The following is a 21,278-nucleotide window of genomic DNA, read 5'->3' as shown; positions in this document are numbered from 1 at the left end:
TGACTTGTACACCGGCTTCACCCTATCATGGGGGAGTACAAAGTGCATGCTTATACTCAGGAGGAATCCATATACATATGATGAGGTGAGTGTAGGCAACGAGGATAGCTATACATCGTATCATCGTGAGGCTATTCTTGAACCCCTTCACACACTAAGCATGGTGGGAAGAACTTAACTAAGTGAAATGGAGCCAACATCATATCATTGTGAGGTGACATTCTCTAGAGGCCAAATAAGATGGGTACTTGCATTAGTTGCAAATGAGTAAGCGTACTCTCTCATTATTATTGTTGCTAGCCATACATCGTATCATCGTGAGGTGGGCTTGGTAATAGTGAGCCTCCCATAACCTACTAGGAGTTTCATCCAAAACTCTCGAATTCCTATGAGGGATATGGAATTTGCCAAAAATAGTGGGTGGTGCTATTTTGATTTAAAGACCCGAATCAAATGGCTTAAAATCAATCAATTTATATTCGTTATGTATTTGATTACCAATATATTTGCAAACGCTATCCAACACTTGACAAAACCGAACGTTTAGTTTACGGACTTGGTACTACAAAACCATAGATTGTCTTTAATGGCTTGTAAAAGTACCAAAGTAGTCTCATCCTCACAATCTTCCTATTGATAATGTATCATTAGAAGAATATGTTAGAAAATGTCTATCATAAAGAGGACAACACTATTAAATGTCATAATTCTTCAATTACAATTGTTGTATGAAGAAATAGGAGTTGCTTTGAACAACTCTTAGTCAATGCAAACACTAGTGCTTATTTCTTTGTTAAATGAACAAAGAACTTGAGAAGAAAGCACAAAGGTATGAACACTTTATGTGCCATGTTTCTTCACTTACAAATTGTTGTATGAAGAAATGAGAGTTGCCTTGTACAACTCTTGAAGGTTTGTAATTATGTTTAGAACATAATGGTTGGTTGACAAAAATAGTCCATTAACATGGACTTATGATGATTTTGAATCATTAAGTGTTGAAGTGATAAATCACTTAACGAGACGGAAACTAGGCAAGGACTTCACCTTTGTTTCCCTATCCTAATCGTTCACTAAGTTTATTGTAAACTATGTAGTGAACAAAAACCACATGCTCTCCAAAATTGTTTGATGTGTATAACACAATTGAAAAAGGTTTCAAGAGAGATAGTGGGAGTTTAGGGACAATGACTAATGTAGTCAAAGGTGAAAGTCAAATAAAGAAGATAAATAACTCCAAGGGAACAAACTTTCTTTATGAAAGGATGGACATTGGAAGGGGTATTTGCAAGAAATGTCTTGCAAGTGTCAAGGACACACCTTTCGAAGGTGTTGTAAATTGTTCTTGAAAAGTTCAAAACAGTTTGTTCTTCTACTTGAATGCATGATTCCGTATTAGTAACTATGTTTTACAATCGTTGTAAAAGTGTGGCTAATAAGAAGTAGAAGATTAATGAGAGAAGAGAAAGTGCTTCACATTCGGAAACGTGAATCAAATGTAGATCTCTGCGAAAGCAGATGGTACTTACTTCCTCATATGAACTACCAAAGAAATTGGAAAAACATAGATTGTCTTTATATTCCAATTTTAAGGAACTAAATTCCGTCACTATGTGAAATGGATAAATGTTTTGTTTGACAAAACAATGTTCTTTATTAATCAATGATTGGATTATGGTAATCTAATTAATTATCTCTATAGTAGAGATAATATGGTAGTGTTAACTGTTTAGAAAATAATGATGCTTAAAACCCAAAAGGTTGCAAGATAGTGACTAATCCCAACTAAAGTTGTGATACCTCTAAAACATAAATTACGAGTTGGTCATAAATGGACGCTTTGGATCGTTAGATCCGGATCCAATATCTTCTTGTTAAAATTGTATGGAGGCGAAATGTTCGAATCTTTATTCTTTTGGAAAGAAGAAAGAATCACAAAGTTGTTGAGGTTAATTCACTTAGATGTTAGTGGCACTTGTCCACAAACATAATACTACTCATGTTGGATAACATTCACCGAAGATCACTCTCGGTTGGACTATAGTTTATTTTGAATAAACACAAGTCCGAATACTTTGCAAAATGTTTCAAAGAATTCAAGTAATGTAAGTTGATGAGTAAGACATCTAAAGTATTTACCTCCTTAGATTTGATCCAAGGAAAGGTAACACTTTAGATAAGTTTCCTTGAAAGATATCAAGGAAAATAGCATCATAAGATAATGTATTTCTCCATTAGGAGAAGAACGAACTCGAATAAGATTTAGTTCGTTAGATATTATCAATTACCCATATATAGGATATATACTTCTAAAACAATATGATTGTCAATGAGAAGATCTTCCAATATTTTCATGACTCCATAAGATGTAGTTGGAAAGAAAGACAAATCTTAAGCATGTTAAAGATTTGGGGTTGTGTGCTAATAAGCAATATTTGTTAGATAACAATCTTGTAGGATATCCTTAAAATAACTTTTGGATATCGCTTCTATAAACCAACTAACAAATGTTGTTTTGTTGGGTAGTTCATTGTAATTCTACAATGTGATTTGCCTAAAAGCAAATGAACGAGAGATAGAACTCGAAGAATGGGTTCTTTGAGAGACAAGATAGTAATCAACAAATATAACAACCTAGTTCCTATACCACAAGCTCTAAGGTAGTCGATAAGGATTTATAAACCGTCTCAGTTGAATGGTTTTGAACTTTATGACTATGTCATAGAGTTACACCTCTTAATTCGAAAGAAGTAAGAATGAAAATCCTTATGACTACATTGAGTGCATATACGATATATACTCAAGGAAATGGTAAAGTACCATTTGACTCGAAATAATGAAACCTTCATAGCTAATTGGTAGCTTAAGGTGACTACAATCAAAGAGAATGGTTGACTTTAAAGGAACCATTTTTGACGTAGTCTTAGTTTCAATTAATTCGAAGATTGCTAGCTACAACTAAATGGTGATTCAATGTTTTGACATAATATGGGTTTCCGAAACCATTATTAAGATAGTCTTGATAATATATGTCTAAAACTATAAATCACAAGACATGTAAGTTGTAGAGATCCATCCATCATGGATCTTAGCAAGTTAGTGGGAGCTATTTGCATTTTATGAGAAATGATCAAATCGTTTGATTTCTCATAAAGATGTAAATGAATCTTTTGTTTACTAGTTTTACAAAAGATTAGTGGGAGTTAATCATGTTCCTAAAAATTTAAATATATATGATATATTAATTTTGGAAATGAAAAGAATACTTCTTCGTTAAAGTTATGACTTTAATACATTATATGAAGATAGAATGTATATGGGAGACATAGTCTATATACATGGGATGGAAATCTATAATGATATATTTCATGATATAATTGGATTATATCAATCCCTAATAATAGACAATGGATGCTAGGAAGTTTCTCATATGATGATAAACTTCAATAGAAGGACGATTCTAGTGAGACTAGCAAGTTGCCCTTCTCAAAGGGAACGTGCCCCTTTGACTCCCAAAGAAATAATGCGTAAATAGAATCCTTTATGCATATGCAGAAAGGTGATTTATGTATTTCATATTGTATGAAAAACATTGATATGAGTTGTACCTAGAACGGTACAAGATGATATCAGTGCAAGCCCAGGATCAGAACCATGGCAACTGTCAAGTGAGTCCTTAAGTATTTAAGAAATACTAAAGGATAAATTCCTCAAAGAATGAGGAAGAATTAGAGTAACGTAATGGAAGCGTAAATGTATTAGATTATGAATCTAATCCATCATTGGATGTTTCTTCATTATGAATGAAGAGATAAACGAATATCTCTTTATTATGACTAAAGAGATATTTGGATGGAAACATTAAAGTAATGACTTTAGTGTGTTCCATTATGAATGCAAGATATATTGCCATATAGAAGTTTACAACAATGTTGTTTGGATGGGAAAGTTCATTTATGAACTCTCTATTCGATTCCAACCAGAAAGTGTATGACACTAATGGGGCGATAGCTCAAGCCTGGGAATCAAGGTCTCATCAAGATCCGAACACAAATGAGAGACTGAACCACATGATTGAGAATCATGTATAATGGTGACGTCGTTATTCTCAAGGTTGCTTCTATGGATAACACATATAGATATCCACTGTCTAGGCCTACTATTCAGCCATTTATGAAATGACTACAGAAGAGATATCATCATTAATGATCAAGCTGATTGGCTCTAGTGCAAGTGGGAGATTGTTGGAAATGTGCCCTAAAGCCAATCATGTGATGATACTTTACGGACATTTCACATGTTAAACTAATCTAGTTTTACATATAAAGGGCATACATTATTGTTTGAGCCGTCTCATATAAATGTTATATGCTTAAACAATAAAGTCCAAGGAATTTGTGATTGGGAGAATGTAATCTAATGAAGTTAGATTCTTGAGACCATTCTTTCGTAGACACATCCTAAACGTTCCTGATCATAGGATTGCCAATTGGGCATTGACAGTCCGTCAAGATCGGTACGTACTATGTCTTCTCTCAGGGAGAGTGATTAGTCTCTAGTCATTGGTGTGTGTGACATCAAGACAAGTACGGTAGGTGCTCAATAGAGAATGAGTTCACTGAACGCGATCAACGAAGAGTTCTCATATTCCATGTCACATGAGAACTCATGGTTGGGATAATGCAAAGTAGTCCTTTGACCTGAGGCATCATAGTTGTCTTGTGGTTAAGACCTTGATCTTTGATTATGTCAAAGTCATCCCACCAGGAGGGTGTCCACGGCATCGTTGGGGTCAAGCCGCTTAGCTATGGAGACGAGTGAATGCGCAACAAGGGATCTCTAACCTTCAAACCGTTTGAAGGAGAATACTCTCTGATATGATTTGAATCTCTGGCCAGAGTATGAATGAGATTTGGGAATGCGTTCCTAATCACATTCAAGGTAATCATATAAGCACAAGACACACATTGGATAGTAGACATGAGAAAATAAACTATCAAACCAAACAATGTGGTCAAGAGTATTAGATTAGAGAAGGACCGTATTGCATTTGTAATCCCAGACTGAATAGGTTCTCCACCTCTTCTGATTAGCTTGGGTAACCATGACATACGGCTAGGTGTCACTCATGGTTTGTGGAAGCCCTAAACGTGTGTAATCACTAAAGGGAGAATTGAAAATAGTTTCAATTCACAATCGATGTAAAATGGTTTTAATCGCCCACTACCTCGCTAAAAGGAACCTAATGGATCGTACACCGTGTAAGGTAGAGATGGACGAAATAAATGAAATGAGTAAGATTAATTGAATGGTTTAATTATTTATGGCAAGGATTAATTAATATGTTAATTAATCAAACGAATAAGTTCGTTAAAGACTTCGGGATAGTTTTGGACCTTAAGGCCCAATGGGCTTCGAACGTCAAGCCCATTAACTTAAGTTGTATGACAATTTAATGAATAAAGATTCATTAAAGCCCAAAAGCCCAAAATTCCCCTAAATGGCCATATTAGATGAATTAGGGTTGTTTGGTTATTTAGGTCACTTAAAGAAGTGACTATATAAATGACTTTATAACTAAATATTCATTAAGTGAAATAAGGGTTTATTTTTGGGGAAAATGGGTGAGAATTGTCTCTCCATTTTCTCTCTAAAGAGGCCAACACCTTGGAGGTGATTAGCTAGTCATCTAATCCTCCAAGGTCACTCATTCATCATCCAATCTCTCCTTGGTGTAGAGACTTAGAGGTTCTCAATTTTGGGAACTTGGAGAACCTATTCTTCCATCCAAATCCATGGATCTAAGAAGCAAGGAATGAAGGCCCTATCTCTTTGGGTGATTAGCCTTTGCTTATGCAAAGAGGAATCTACAAAGGTAAATTTCAACTCACTTTGTTTTTGAGTTGATTATTGGTTCACCAATCTACTAGGCTTTGAATTTCATGGTCATGTTTTGTTTTTGAGTACATATAAGCATGATTCCGCCTTTAATTGTTAATTGCATGCTATATGATGTTGCTCAAATGAACATGTTTTTCCCAAAAGATTTCCTTCAGTTGAATCATCTGAAGCATCCAAAGATAGTCCTCTAAGGATCTACACAGATAAGACGGTGTTCAGCCGCCCAAACATTTCACTTGCCAATCATCTAAAGCCCATATATGTTACAGCTCATTTGGAGAGGGTGCCATTCAAAAGGATTTTAATTGATGGAGGAGCAGCTGTTAATGTACTACTGGCCAAGCAAATGAAAAAGTTGGGAAGAGGAACAGAGGATCTTATTCCTACAGACCTCACGGTTTCTAGCTTCTCGGGCGCTATCACCAAGACTCATGGGATATTGCCTTTAGAAGTGGATTTGGGGTCTAAACAGATCATGCTAGCATTCTTTGTGGTGGACTGCACTTCCACCTATAGAGCCTTACTCGGAAGAGATTGGATCCACCAAAGTCTGGCCATACCCTCCACTCTTCATCAACAAGTGGCTGTTTATCATGAAGCGGGCACAGAGGGACCAGGCTTTTGAGAGATGGTAGAGGCCGAATCACGGCCATTTCTCCCCACAGCCAATGTTGCGGAAGTAAGTTTCTACAACCCCAACGTAGGAATCTTGAAATGTTCAGGAGCTGATGAGAACGGCCGCCCTACCAAGGTGACGGCCCAAAAGCTTTTTGAACAAGGAATGCTCCTTACTAGAGAGGAGTGGGATAGACCTTGTATCATCCCAAACCCCCTACACCATCAATGACTGAACAAAAAAGGAAGGATCAGGTAATAGCAGTCAGGTCCCTGATTAAAAGACTGTTGGTGTATGGGAAGGGAAGAAGGCAAGAAAGGGAGCTCTTGGAAAAAGAAGAGCAGGAATGACAGGTATGAGCTTCAACCAGCCAGGATGAAAGTAAGGAGGAATCTTGCAGAGAAGAATTGGAGAGGGCCATTCAAATGGCCGAGTGCATATATGACCTAGATGGGCCAGACGACTTGCCCGAGAACCCGGAGCCAGTCAAATTTTTGTGTGCAAAACCGGATAAGCCACCACCAGAAGTCCAGGATCCTCTGGAAGTTATTGATCTAGGGACCAAGGAAGATCCAAGACCAATACAAATCAGTGGTTTATTGGAGGTTGATGATCGAGCAAGGATTATCTGTCTTTTGCAAGAATTCAAAGACTGTTTTGCTTGGCATTATACTGAGATGCCAGGTTTAGATTCAACCTTGGTGGAACATAGAATGCCCATCAAGGAAGGATATAAGCCTGTTAAGCAAGCACCACGAAGGATGTCAAAAAAGATTGAAGGGAAGGTCAAAGAAGAGATTGAAAGGCTAGTAAAAGCTGGCTTTATCAGACCAACCAAATATGTGGAATGGTTAGCCAACATTGTACCCGTTTTAAAAGCTATAACAAAAGCAGTACGATGTTGTGTTGATTACAAAAATATTAATGGCGCTACACCAAAAGATGAGTATCCCATGCCTATGGCCGATCTATCCATAGATGTAGTAGCAAAACATAAAGTCTTATCTTTTATGGATGGGAATGCCGAGTATAATCAGATAAAGATGGCTCCAGAAGATATACATAAAACAGCTTTTAGGTGTCCCAGTCATGTGGGGGCATATGAATATCTGGTCATGCCATTCGGGCTCAAGAATGCTGGTGCAACCTACCAAAGGGTAATGAATGCCATCTTTCACGATCTGATTGGCCAGAGTATGGAAGTATACATCGATGACATCGTGGTGAAATCTAAAACAGAAGAGCAGCATCTAGTAGACCTCAGGCAAGCATTGACAAGGATGAGGATCCACAAATTGAAGATGAATCTAAAGAAGTGCGCGTTTGGAGTGAGAGCGGGCAACTTCTTGGGATTCCTGGTGCATCAGAGAAGTGTAGAAGTGGACAAGAACAAATCTCGGGCAATAATGGAGTCGCCTTCACCCACCAACAAGGTGCAACTCCAGAGGCTGCTAGGCAAAATTAATTTCTTGAGAAGATTCATTGCCAATTTATCAGGCAAGATCCAGCCGCTGACTCCTTTGCTGAGACTGAAGGATAAGGAGAATTTCGAGTGGGGACCATCACACCAAAAGGCCTTCGACAGCATTAAGGCCTATTTGACTTCCCCACCAGTGTTAGTGCCACCTCAAAAGGGAAAACCCTTAAAACTATATATCTCTGCCTCAGAAAAATCAATTGGGAGTTTGCTAGCTCAAAATAATGAAGGCGGGAAAAAGCAGGCAGTGTATTACCTCAGTAAAATTCTGACCGAGGTAGAAACAAGATATTCCCCAGTAGAGAGATTGTGCTTGGCTCTGTACTTTACCGCCAATAAACTGAGGCATTACATGTTACCTTGTCATGTGCACATCATCGCCAAGACAGATGTGATAAAGTACATGTTATCGAAGCCAATGCTGATAGGGAGGATCGGGAAATGGATTCTAGCATTACCAGAATTCAGCTTTCAGTATGTCCCCCAAAGGGCAGTTAAAGGCCAAGCAGTTGCTGATTTCCAAGCAGAGCATCAAGAATCTCAAGATGAGATAATCAATATCCTAGGTACCCTAGAAGTCACTAGTGTTTGGATCCCGCCAAGCAAAGATATCTCGGGCAAAGAGGAGTGGATTCAGGAAGAGATAAAAAGAGTGACTGGTCTCTGGATTACTCCTTGGAAGCTGTATTTTGATGGTTCCCACACTCAGAAGGCCTCTGGAGCTGGGATTGTCATTGTGAACCCCCAAGGGGTTTATCATTATTACTCATTTCTCCTATACTACCAGGGGAACACCAATAATCGGGCAGAGTATGAAGCCTTAATAATTGGTCTGGAAATCTTGATGGATCTGGGGGCAGTAGAGGTAGAGGTCTTTGGTGATTCGGAGTTAGTTATAAACCAGCTGAATGGTGAGTTCAAGTACAGGCATATCACCATGGCGGGATATTACTTGGCGGCTACACAATTACTGGGTTTCTGGGATTTTGATATATCTGTTAGTCATGTTCCCAGAGGATCCAACTTAGCGGCCAACGAAATGGCGCAACTAGCCTCAGGAGTGCCAATACAGGAAAGAAAGTATGGGGTGGATGTCGAGATTCAAAAAAGAAACCTTCCTTCTATCTTAGAAAGAGGATTTAGTCTGGATGTAATAGTTCTAGAGACTGAGGTAGAAGATTGGAGGTCACCTATTATTCATCATTTGAAAGATCCTTCTTCACCCACAAGCAAAAGGAATAGGCAACAAGCAACCAAGTATGTCTTATGGGCGAAGGACCTGCTAAGAAAAACTCCAGACAGGTTACTATTGAAATGCTTAGGCCAAGAAGAGTCTATGAGAGTGATGGCTGAAGTACATGAAGGAGTATGCGGAGCACATCAGGCTGGAACAAAAATGAGGTGGTTGCTTAGAAGGTATGGTTATTTCTGGCTCGACATGGAAAAAGACTGCAAGTCTTATGCCCGAGGCTGTGAAGGGTGCCAAAGGCACGGTCCCCTCCAACATGTGCCTTCAGTGCATTTAAATCCAGTGGTCAAGCCTTGGCCCTTCAGGGGATGGGCAATGAACTTCATCGGGCAAATCTATCCAGCTTCTAGCAAGGGACACACTTTTATAATTGTGGCAATGGATTACTTCACCAAATGGGTAGAGGCCTCGGCTGTAAAATCCATAACCTCGGCTGCGGTTAAGAATTTTATTGAAACCAAGATTCTGTATAGATTTGGGGTGCCCGAAACAATAGTGACGGATCGTGGGCCATATTTTATTTCAAAAGAAGTTGAAGAATTTGCCAGCAAATACAAAATCAAGATGATCCAGTCCAATCCTTACTACCCACAGTCAAATGGCCAAGCAGAATCCAGCAACAAGATTTTGGTAAACATTATCAAAAGAATGGTGATAGACAGTCCGGAGAAGTGGCATGAAAAGCTAGGGAATACTTTGTGGGCATACAGAACTTCCAAGAGGGCTGGAACAGGGACAACTCCTTATGCTTTAACCTTCGGGCAAGATGCAGTGCTTCCCATGAAGATCAATGTAAGTTCTGTCAGAATTCAAAATCAGTTCGGGTTACACAATGAAGAGTACATCGAAGCCATGTGTCAAGGAATTGAAGACTTAGATGTAGCCCGAATTGAAGCCTTGAACCAGATTCAGGAAGGAAAGAAAGTTGTTGCCTGAGCCTATAACAAAAAGGTGAAAGGGAGATTTGGTATGGAAAACAGTCCTCCCTCTAGGAGCTCAGCTTAGGGGCTTTGGAAAGTGGAGCCCGACGTGGGAAGGTCCTTTCATTATTAGTTTAGTATTGGACAATGGAGGATACTACTTGGCGGACCTTGAAGGAAATGGGCAGAAACATCCCATTAATGTTAAATTCTTGAAGAAATATTGTCCTACATTATGGGATGTTAGAGATTGTTATATTGAAGAGGATGCAAGGTAGAACAGGCTTCGAGATACCAAGTGCAGTGTATGTTCAACAATCATTCAAGAAGACAGAAAGATAAAGGTTGCTAAAATAATGTTTATTTCATTTCGACAAATTGGTGAAATTTACAAACAAATTCATTCTCAATATGCTGTGATCAATTCCTTCTGGATGCAACAAGGTTTTAGCTGGTTTTCCGATGTCTTCATGGAAAGAATCTGATCAGGTGATCGGGTTGTGCGGCCAAGATGGGCCTGGTAGGGGATCCTCAAACAGGTCATCACCATATGTGATGGTGAAGCCTGATTTATCACAGCAACAAGTAGAAAGGCAAGCCTTCAAGAGGAAACCGCCTGACCAAGGGTGTTGGAGATAGCGGGGTGGTTGACCAAGGGTGTTGAAGATAGCAGTCATTTGATGAAAACCCATTTTCTCACGAAAAGGGAGTTTTAAGAAGCCCCACTTAAATCCTGAGGAACCCATTTTTCAGTTTTAGAAGAAGACAAGAACGCTCAAGGGAGATAAAAAAAAAAAAAAAAGGCTGAAGAGGATTTGTTGGCTTGACAGAAGAAAATTCGAGCCAGAATTTATAGGAACCTCAGAGGACAGTTCAAAGGTCGTGAAAAGAGCAAGAGACATAGGATCGTCTGCATCCTGTCCAGAAAACACAAGTTCCAAGAGTTGATATACAAGCATGCGGATATTCAATCAATGTTGGCGTCTTGGATTCCAACCTTAACATTAATTGAAGGGGGCACTGTTTGGAGTAAAATTTGAACTTTGGGCTTAGGAATGAGTTAGCCCAAAAGGAAGCCTAGAAAGGGAGATGGCCAAAGCCCAGCTGAAACCCAGAAAGTAGAAAAGGCATTTTCTGACTTGGTGCAGCTCATGAAGACCACTTGCTCACCTACCCAAAGGCCAAGTGGTATAGACTGACCAGCTATACAGCCCATAAAGTACTTTATAGTGGCAGTACAAGTAAAATAGCTGATGAGTCACTACCCTTCCAGCTACATTCGGGCAAGGTTGTTGCTACAGGAGGCCAAGCCGAGTTGCCTATAAAAGAAGAAAGAGAAACCAGGAATAAGGACACTCAAACAAACAAACAAATGCAAGCACAAACTCTGCTCAAAAGCCAGATTTGCCTTCAAACGAAGCTGTAGTCAGCCCAAGCCTTCATCCATCTCAGGATAAACCTTCATTCAAACCTTTGTAATAGCTCTGCTACCCTGTTCAACTCTTGCTGTAGTATCGATTTTTTTCTGTAAACTCATCTCCTTACCCCATTTTCTGAAGCTTTCAAACCCCTCGATAAACCACAAAGATAGGAAGTTGCAAGACGATCAGCCTTGCCCGACAAGGTTAAACCTTGCCCGACCCTCTTTGTTTTTGTCTTTTCATTCATTAGCCTAGCAATATGTTATATACTTCCAGTTGTATTCAAGTTATTTCTAGTAAGGTGACTATTAAAAGACTCTCTTAGTACTTGAATCCGATTTGAATATATCTTCATAGTTCAAACCAGATCTAAGTTCTAAGCCCTCGGGCATGTAAATTTGATCATTCAAAAGTCCTTGGCCTCAAGGCATAAAAAAGAACCTTATGTGGACTTAACCTATCCACGACAGCCCTTGATAAACAAGAAGTCCGAAGTTACTTGGGGCGCAAGTAATCAACCTATCCCTTAGTTTTATTTCTATTATATTATGATTATCATAGAACGTTTGAGTACATAATGAATTCTGATGGGAAGCCTCAAGGCCTACATCTAAGGCCCTACAAAGGCACCTATTTGGATTCATTCTGCTCTTCGGGCTAGAGTATTTGAGTATAGAGTTAATTCTGATAGGAAGCCTCGAGGCCTACATCTAAGGCCCCACAAAGGCACCTATTTGGATTCACTCTGTTCCTCGGGCTCGGGTAATCAGAAGTATAATGGTTATAAGACTCCTGAAATCAATGAAACAAACGTTATATGTTTGAGTACCAGTTTAGTTATTGACTGGAAGCCTCAAGGCCTATACTTAAGGCCCCACAAAGGCACCTATCATAACTAACACGGTCTCTCGAGCATATATACAACTAAAACTCGACATCCGTTTTACATCTGCCATGCTGAAGATGGTAGTGGCACGCTTGAGCACGTAAAAGTTAATCTTGATTGTGAGCCTCAAGGCCTATACCTAAGGCCCCACAAAGACACCTTTCAAAGTTAACTCTGTTCTTCTCTTTCAGCCTTGCCCGACAAGCCCGCCAGTAAAGCAGAAGCCCGACAGTAACCATCAACCGGCGCCAACCTCTCGGGAAGCTGTGTGCTCGTCGGCCAGGGAACATTCCCCGACGGAAATTCTTGCCACGAACACGCACAAAAACTAACAACTAAGCTACTGGTTGCATCAGGTAAACCACACCAGTATCGCCATGAGATACGGCAAAAGACACAAGCTCACAAAGACAAATTTAGTATGGACAACAGCCACACTACCATCTAGAAAAAACTCGTCTCACAAAAATTAAGCTCAATACCGTGCCAAACCCACGCTACCCCAAACAACCTAAATAAACAAACTTAAATCGCTAAATTATGAGTACGACTGTCACTACCTGAAGAGAGCCGCCATCAAACCCAACTACCTCTATTAAAAAAAATTAAGATTAAAAGGCGAATCTTAAGAAGACTCAATCTTGAGCAATCCAACTTTATAAACAGAGTGACTTTAGGTTTAGAGGAGTGGATTATATCATTGCTCTCGGTCACCTATGTCACTCAAAGTTGACAAATTGCTAGGTGGTAAAAGGTACCACACCAGTGACGAATGGATGATGTCATTAGAGCTGGCTATATGTCAAGCCTTGTGAGGGTTGACCAAAAGTCCAACTTGAGTCGGTACAGACTTTAAAAAAAATAGGACTTTTCATAAATTTTCTATTATCTTGTATTTTTTGAACAATATTTTATAATATTGGTACGAAATTAACGTCAAAATGTGAAGTGACAGAAAATTTATAAAGAATCTCACTTTAAGAAAATTTACGTACAATTTCTCTTTCTCTCAAAATCAATCAACCTCTAGATAGTAGAATGTTCAAAGTAGAATGTTCAACGCATCTAATACAATAACATTAAATTTTTGAATAATTCCAGTAGGTGCTTGTGCTAATATAATATCCATTCTGCCATAGGTGGCTTGCATCAATGGAGTAAATAATTGTCAACAATGTTAGGCTGTGGCTGACAAATAAATATAACCATATTCGTCGTTCTCTGTTATTTTAAGATAGAAAGAGACAGAGAGAGCTGAGCTGAGCTGAGAGAGGTCTGAACTAGATGGGAAATGAAGGGTATTTGCCATTGTTCGAGACGAGGAGAGCCAAGGGAACAGTACTGTATAGGGTTTTTGCAGCATCTATATTTGCAGGAATATGTTTGATTTGGGTTTATAGATTGAGTTACATACCAAAAGCAGGAGAAGATGGAAGGTTTGGTTGGATTGGACTTTTGGGTGCTGAGATATGGTTTGGTTTTTACTGGCTCCTCACTCAGGCCTCCCGGTGGAACCGTGTGTATAGGTACACCTTCAAAGATAGGCTATCTCAAAGGTACTTTCCTATATGTATTTCTAACTTCATACTCATTTCTTTATATTTGTTATCCAACAAGTATCGTTCATGAAATTTGAACTCAGATACGAGAATGAATTGCCGGGAGTGGACGTATTTGTGTGCACGGCAGACCCAACCATTGAGCCGCCTATGATGGTGATTAACACGGTTTTGTCAGTGATGGCTTATGATTACCCGCCGGAGAAGCTGAGCGTCTATCTGTCCGATGATGGCGGGTCGGAACTTACATACTATGCTCTCTTGGAGGCTGCTGAGTTTGCAAAGTATTGGATACCATACTGCAAGAGGTACAAAGTGGAGCCAAGGTCACCTGCTGCTTATTTTGTCACAGTATCTGCTGATGCAATTGATGATGATCAGGCTAAAGATTTCTGGGTTACTAAGGTACACAAATTTTTTCTGTATTGGATCAAATTCAGAATTTTGTGTAACTTATTATATTCGTGACAGCCCAAAAAGCTAAGAAGATAACGTAAAGATAAAGGGAGTTTTAACTAAAAGTCCATTATACTATTCATTTTAATGAAAAACTATATTTTTACATTAAAAAGTCAAACCTGGTACTATTCACTTTATCCTTTATTTTGTCATTATCGTTAAAACTCAAAGTTTTCAAGTCCTTTCTATTAGTTTTCCTAAAAATAAAAGACTAAGAGATGGTTTGGTATTGCTGTGCTTTGAAAAAAAAGTTGCTTTTGCTGTGCTGTGAAATAAAACAATAAAGTGTTTGGTAAACGTTTTTTGTAAAAGTGCTTTTGAAAAAAAAAACAGTATTATAGTGTTTGATAAACTTTTATGTAAAACAACTGTGATTGTGTGAAATGATCAAAAATGGTATAATACTATATTATTATTATTATGATATTTTATTTAGGAGAAATTAGGTTCTCATCCTTCCTTTTGCTACTTCATTGATTAAAATCCTATTCATGTTCAATTTTTGATCAAGGTCCTTGGGTATTAATAACATCATTAATTAGGTTCTCATCCTTCCTTTTGCTACTTCATTGATTAAAATCATATTCATTTTCAATTTTTGATCAAGGTCTTTGGGTATTAATAACATCATTAATTATTTCAATAATAAAATATTTTTTTTATTTCTAAATATATTCATTTAATGTTAAAAATGTTACAATTAGTATATTTATATTTATGACTAAATTTTTTATCATATATTTTTAGTTTTAGTTTGTACCCATTTTTAATTTGTAATTCTTTTTTAACTTGTACCAATTTTCTTTTAAGTTTAATTTGTACCCATATATTAATTTCTTTTTGTGTCCATATTTTTTAAAGTTTCTTTGTATTTGTACCCATATATATTTTTTTATTTGTACTTTTTATTTTGCTAAATGTACCCATGCTAATTATATGTACCCATTCATGTAAAACTTTTTAATCTTAAAATGTACTCATTCTTAAATATACCAATTTGTTATATGTAAAATGTACCCTTTTTTTTTAATATATAAAATCTATTCATTTTTTTTTCTAATCTATTTTTAAACTTATATGGGTACGTTCTTTTTTCTTTGATTTTAAAATGTATTCATGCCAAGTTTAATTGAAGAAATTTACTAATGTTATTAACCCTAATATCTTCTTTTTTTTTTGTGATTTTGAAGAATGTACCCATGTTTTGATACAATAAATTTTTTGGTTAATTTTGATGAATGTACCCATGTTTATATATATATACACACATACAATAGTATATTTATATTTTAATATTTTTAATCCCACAAAATATGGTTTTTTTATTTAAAATCTCGTTTATATAAACAACTAAAATTTCTAATTTTTAATTTACAAAATATAGTAACGTACATAGAAATAAATTATCACATTAACTTCAGGGACCTCGATAAAAAATTAAAAACCAACAAGGTTTCAATTAAAGAATATTCATAACTAAGGACCGCATCCAAAGTCTCCCTTTTATTTAATATTACTATTTTTATGTGAGGATTTTCACTCAGTTTCACACCTTCCTCTCCCTTTCATTGTTTTCACTTTCTTCTTCCTCCTCTGACATACACACACGGATGACAACGGCGACACCACCAATTGTGTGGCCGTGAAATCCTTAATCCAAAACCCTAAAAAATCAATACCTTCCTCACCGCTACCACCTCCTCCTCTTCCATCTCCGCCCCTCTTCACTACTCTCCTCTCTCCTACCCTCTTCACTACTCTCCTCTCTCCTACCTTCTCTTCATCGGAGCAAGACCGCTTCGCTTCGCCCCTCCAATCATCTGCAGGCTTTAGATAACGAAGGCAGCGACTCAAGTCCAGCCTCGCTTCGTTTCTCGTTGTCTCCAAGTTGTAAATTTTGAAGAAGGAGAAATTGAAGATGGACAACGGAGGCAGTGACTCAATCTTCTTCTTCTCGTTGTCTCCAGTCCAGCATCTCTTCCTTCCGCAAGCAGCGACTCAAGGTTGCGGAGCGACTCAAGGTTATCTCTTCCACCTCCTCCTCGTTTTCTTTTTTCTGATTTGAAACAAATTCAAAGTTGTAAACTTTGAAGAAGGATAAATTGAATTGTTGTTGTTCTTTTTCTACCCTCTCTCCATCAGAGCAAGACCGCTTCGCTTCGCCCCTCCAATCATCTGCAGGCTTTAGATAATGAAGGCAGCGACTCAAGTCCAGCCTCGCTTCGTTTCTCGTTGTCTCCAAGTTGTAAATTTTGAAGAATGAGAAATTGAAGATGGATAACGGAGGCAGTGACTCAATCCTCTTCTTCTCGTTGTCTCCAGTCCAACATCTCTTCCTTCTGCAAGCAGCGACTCAAGGTTATCTCTTCCACCTCTTCCTCGTTTTCTTTTTTCTGATTTGAAACAAATTCAAAGTTGTAAACTTTGAAGAAGGAGAAATTGAATTGTTGTTGTTCTTTTTGTCTGCAGATTCTTGAAGTAGTAGAGGAAAATGAGAGTTTTATGCTTTTTTTGGTTTTTGCGATTATCGGTTTTGGCTGTGGTGGTCTAGTGGGTTTCTGGGTTTCCATTTCTTGTGCAGATCGGCAAAGCCGTTTTTGGTGGGTTTCTGGGTTTTGTGGAGATCGGCAAATGAGCACCGTTTCTGGTTTGAGGGTGTTATTGAACTTTAGAAAGTTTCATTAAAGGAGCACTGTAGCTCTGCGTGCTTTGAAAAAAAACCAGTTTTCCAAAGCAGCATTTAGTTGCTTCAGCTTTTCTAATGATTTCAATTTATTCTCACAGCAGCTTCCAAAATAATCTTTTTTTTTAAGTTTACCAAACACCTTCAACATAAAAACTTTGAAAATAAGCAGCTTTTCTTTAAGCATCTCAATGCCAAACCATACCTAAATGGGTAAACTAATCATGTTTATTTTTTGTTTTTCTCAAACGGCAATCATGAGTTATGGGTTTCCTCATGTGTAATGATGAATGTTTTTAACCACCTAATCTAACAGTTCTTATAACTATTAGTTATTGCAGCCGTATCTGTGGGATATATCAATTGAATATAACAAATTCAAAAGGGCAATACAAGAGAGACTAAATATTTAATTATATATTGTAAATTATATGACATCATTGTTAATGATTGAATTATTATTTAAATGTTAATAATGTGCTTATTTTTTTTATTAATAACACATCATATAATTTATAAATTTGGTCTACATAGCATTACTAAATGTGCAAGACACCTTTCTTTTGCATCAGAATTTAATTATTGTTTTTGTAAATTAGGATTGTTTATAACATATCGCTTTATAAAAAATAAAAATCAGCTATGAGTCTTTTGACAATTTTCGAGTTAGTATTTTGGTCATTGACCAAGAGGAATTTTTTTTATGTGTGTTTGGAACATTTGCTAAGAGTATGATTGAGATAATAATGTTCAAATTACACAAATTTTTTTTATTTATAATTTTATTCACTAAATTATTTGTATGCGTGCATCTTAATAAAATTAAATGAAGTTGAAAGTAGGCCTAAATTGAAAATAATAAAATAAAGTATACAACACCTAGTAAACAAATGCAAGTGGTTTGTAATCTTTTTCTATTTATGAAAGAAAGTGGTTTGTATCTTTTTAGGGAGTTTTAACGAAAAGTCTACGGTACTGTTCACTTTAATGAAAAACCATTTTTTTACACTAAAAAGTCACTAAAAAGTCAAACATGGTACTATTCACTTTACCCTTTATTTTGTCCTTATCATTAAAACTCAAAGTTTTCAAACCATTTTCATTAGTTTTCCTCTCTTTTTACGGTTTCTTGTTACCTTTTTAATATTGTCTGTATATTAAAAAAGAGAACTATAATTGACACTGCCATAGTCTAATCATCCACGCCTAAGAAGTTTAAAGTGCATAATTTATTTTAAAGTATCAATAATAATTTCTTTAAGAAAATATATCAGCAAAACAATTAGCTGAGCGTAGTAATGGGCTTAGGATATCGTTGTTATAGATAATTTATGCAAACAGCAATGAAGTTGTCCACTTTCAAAGTAAATATTAACGGTAATAAAATAAGTTTGGGCAGTCCAGCCCAATTTATATTGTTTAGTTCACTGATACCTGTTTTCTGAAATTTTTGCTACAGACATCATACAAAGAAATGGAGAATCAAATTCAAAATGCAGTGAAGCTAGGCAGGATTTCTGAACAAATACGATCAAAATGCAAAGGCTTTTCTCAGTGGGATCCAAATTCATCTAGACGTGACCATGACACCATTCTTCAAGTACGTATGAAACTAATTTGATACTCAAATGATATCTTTTAAAGGAAAAAAATGCAATTCATGGTCATAGAGTTATAGTAAACAACTACGACAACAACAAATCCTTATTCTATTAAATGGGGTTGGCTGTATGTCCTAGAATGTCAATACGCTCGATTTTGTATTAAATTTTCCGTTCGCTCCAAGTACTCGTGTCTCAAATCATAGTAAAACAGTGGAAAGAAAAATTTGATGTGTACTAATTAAATGCTTTTTCCAGATTCTAATTGATGGGAGGAACCCTAATTCAGGAGATGTTGAGGGGTGTGTATTGCCAACTTTAGTGTATTTAGCTCGGGAGAAAAGGCCTCAACATCACCATAACTTCAAAGCTGGCGCTATGAATGCTCTGGTAATTATAAACTTACATCTATTCGGTGAATTTTATTTTTTATTTTTTACAAGAGAGACTAAAAAGGGTGAGGATGTGTACGATAGACGTTCTCACCCGACCCTCGCAAAAGCAGGGAGCCTTGTTGGTTAGGGATCGCCCTTAGAAACCAAAAATGGTGCTTCCAAAACCATCAAATTTAGAGTGTTTATTGATGTAATAATCATTCACTGTTTGTTCTGTGATCCTTAATATTTATGCAGATTAGGGTGTCTTCAAACATTAGCAATGGGCAGGTCATTCTTAATGTAGACTGCGATATGTATTCGAACAACTCCATGGCCATACATGATGCGCTTTGTTTCTTCATGGATGAAGAAGAAGGCCAAGAGGTTGCCTTCGTACAGTTCCCACAGAATTTTGAAAATATAACTAAGAATGACTTGTATAGCAATTCTTTACTCGTAATCTGCGAGGTGAGTAGATGTTAATGGAGTTACATGATTGTAGAATTGAACTTATTTTAATTGGAGTTTCATGTTAAATTATATTGAACTTTATAGTTGACATGTTGGAGTGGGGATTGAAGGTGGAATTCCATGGCTTGGATGGTTATGGCGGCACTCTATATGTCGGAAGTGGATGCTTTCACAGAAGAGAGACTCTTTGTGGGAGAAAGTTTATCAAGGGATCCAAGATTGATATGAAATGGGAGTTCAGTGGACAAATAGAAGAAAGTAGAATTCATGAATTAGAAGAAAATTCAAGAAGTCTTGCAAGCTGTACATTTGAAGAGAACACTCAATGGGGAAAAGAGGTCTCTCTCTCTCTCTCTCTCTCTCTCTCTCTCTCACACACACACACACAACTGCACACTAATTTGAGCTTGATGAATGTCTATAATTTGCAGATGGGATTGAAATACGGATGTCCGGTAGAAGATGTGATCACAGGGCTATCAATCCAATGCCGCGGTTGGAAATCAGTGTATTGCAATCCCACAAGGAAAGCTTTCTTAGGAGTAGCCCCAACCACGCTAACTCAGACGCTTGTGCAGCATAAGAGATGGACAGAAGGCAATTTCCAGGTTTTGCTTTCTAAATACAGCCCTGCATGGTATGCACATGGAAAAATTAGCTTTGGTCTTCAACTTGGATATTGTTGCTACGGCTTCTGGTGTTCGAATTCCTTGGCAACGTTATTTTATTCGATTGTCCCTTCCCTTTACCTCCTCAAAGGCATTTCCTTATTTCCACAGGTACTGTTTTTGTGTCACAATATACATATTTTTTTTTGCAACTTACTCAATGTTTATAATAATAAGGGTTTTGCTTTCTGGATTTAGGTCTGGAGCCCTTGGCTCATACCATTTGCATACGTGATAGTTTCGACGTACACTTGGAGTTTTGTTGAGTTTTTGTGGTGTGGTGGCACAATCTTAGGTTGGTGGAACGATCAACGAATGTGGCTTTACAAGAGAACAAGTTCCTACCTATTTGCCTTCATTGACACCACTTTAAAGTCGCTTGGATATTCTGATACAGCATTCATGATAACATCTAAGGTGGATGACGAAGATGTGTCAGAACGATACAAGAAAGAGGTTATGGAATTTGGAGATTCGTCACCAATGTTTACGGTACTTGCAACACTAGCAATTCTCAATTTGTACTGCTTCCTTGGGTTTTTAAACAAAGCAATCTCTGGAGAAGGCATAACGAAAGCTTACGAGAAAATGCCTTGGCAAATTCTTCTATCTGGGGTTTTAATTCTTCTCAACCTACCATTATACCAAGCCCTTTACCTAAGGAAGGACAAGGGAAAGATGCCAAGCTCTGTAGCTTTTAAATCGATGGCATTTGCAGTGTCTGCTTGCATTTGTTTCCAGTATTTGTATTGAAAGAAATTCGTTATTAGAACAATTAAAAATTGTCACTTCCGCCGATTGTCCATGAGGATTTCAGGGCTTAAGATGACTTCCTAAACCCTATGTTTATGTGATTTTATTCCTACTTCAAGCAAAGAAATGTGATTTTTATCCTCTTTCTTGCTCCATGGCTTGCTCCATGCAATTTCCCTATGCTATTCTGAAAAGTGCGAGTTTGTTTCCATAGTATTACAATATGTTCTTATGAAA

The 21,278-nt window shown here is 37.3% G+C and overlaps 1 protein-coding gene and 1 long non-coding RNA gene across 2 annotated transcripts; both read left to right on the top strand.

Annotated features, from left to right (window-relative positions):
* Positions 1 to 13,701: 13,701 nt before the first annotated feature.
* LOC103425728 (cellulose synthase-like protein E1) lies at positions 13,702 to 21,179 on the top strand. Its single transcript, XM_070818070.1, has 8 exons — positions 13,702 to 14,026; positions 14,113 to 14,434; positions 18,631 to 18,771; positions 19,031 to 19,162; positions 19,405 to 19,617; positions 19,731 to 19,958; positions 20,052 to 20,399; positions 20,487 to 21,179. Exons 1-8 carry the CDS (start codon positions 13,755 to 13,757, stop codon positions 21,039 to 21,041), a joined length of 2,211 nt encoding a protein of 736 aa, XP_070674171.1. The 5' UTR covers positions 13,702 to 13,754; the 3' UTR covers positions 21,042 to 21,179.
* Positions 15,691 to 18,619, top strand: LOC139194017 (uncharacterized). Its single transcript, XR_011578677.1, has 3 exons — positions 15,691 to 16,509; positions 16,631 to 16,846; positions 16,958 to 18,619. It is a non-coding gene; the product is annotated as an uncharacterized lncRNA (long non-coding RNA).
* Positions 21,180 to 21,278: the final 99 nt, after the last annotated feature.

This window comes from Malus domestica, chromosome 03, assembly GCF_042453785.1.
Source record: "Malus domestica chromosome 03, GDT2T_hap1".
NCBI lineage: Eukaryota > Viridiplantae > Streptophyta > Magnoliopsida > Rosales > Rosaceae > Malus > Malus domestica.
The sequence above is the reverse complement of the archived record's forward strand: the minus strand, read 5'-3'. Positions and strand labels throughout refer to the sequence as shown.

What these genes read in the sequence shown, in the direction of transcription:
- LOC103425728 (XM_070818070.1), top strand. Translation starts at nt 13,755, where the DNA reads ATGGGAAATGAAGGGTATTTGCCATTGTTCGAGACGAGGAGAGCCAAG. An exon ending in ACCATGACACCATTCTTCAA is followed by an intron (nt 18,772 to 19,030) that starts GTACGTATGAAA and finishes TGCTTTTTCCAG; the next exon opens with ATTCTAATTGATGGGAGGAA. An exon ending in CTTTACTCGTAATCTGCGAG is followed by an intron (nt 19,618 to 19,730) that starts GTGAGTAGATGT and finishes TGGGGATTGAAG; the next exon opens with GTGGAATTCCATGGCTTGGA.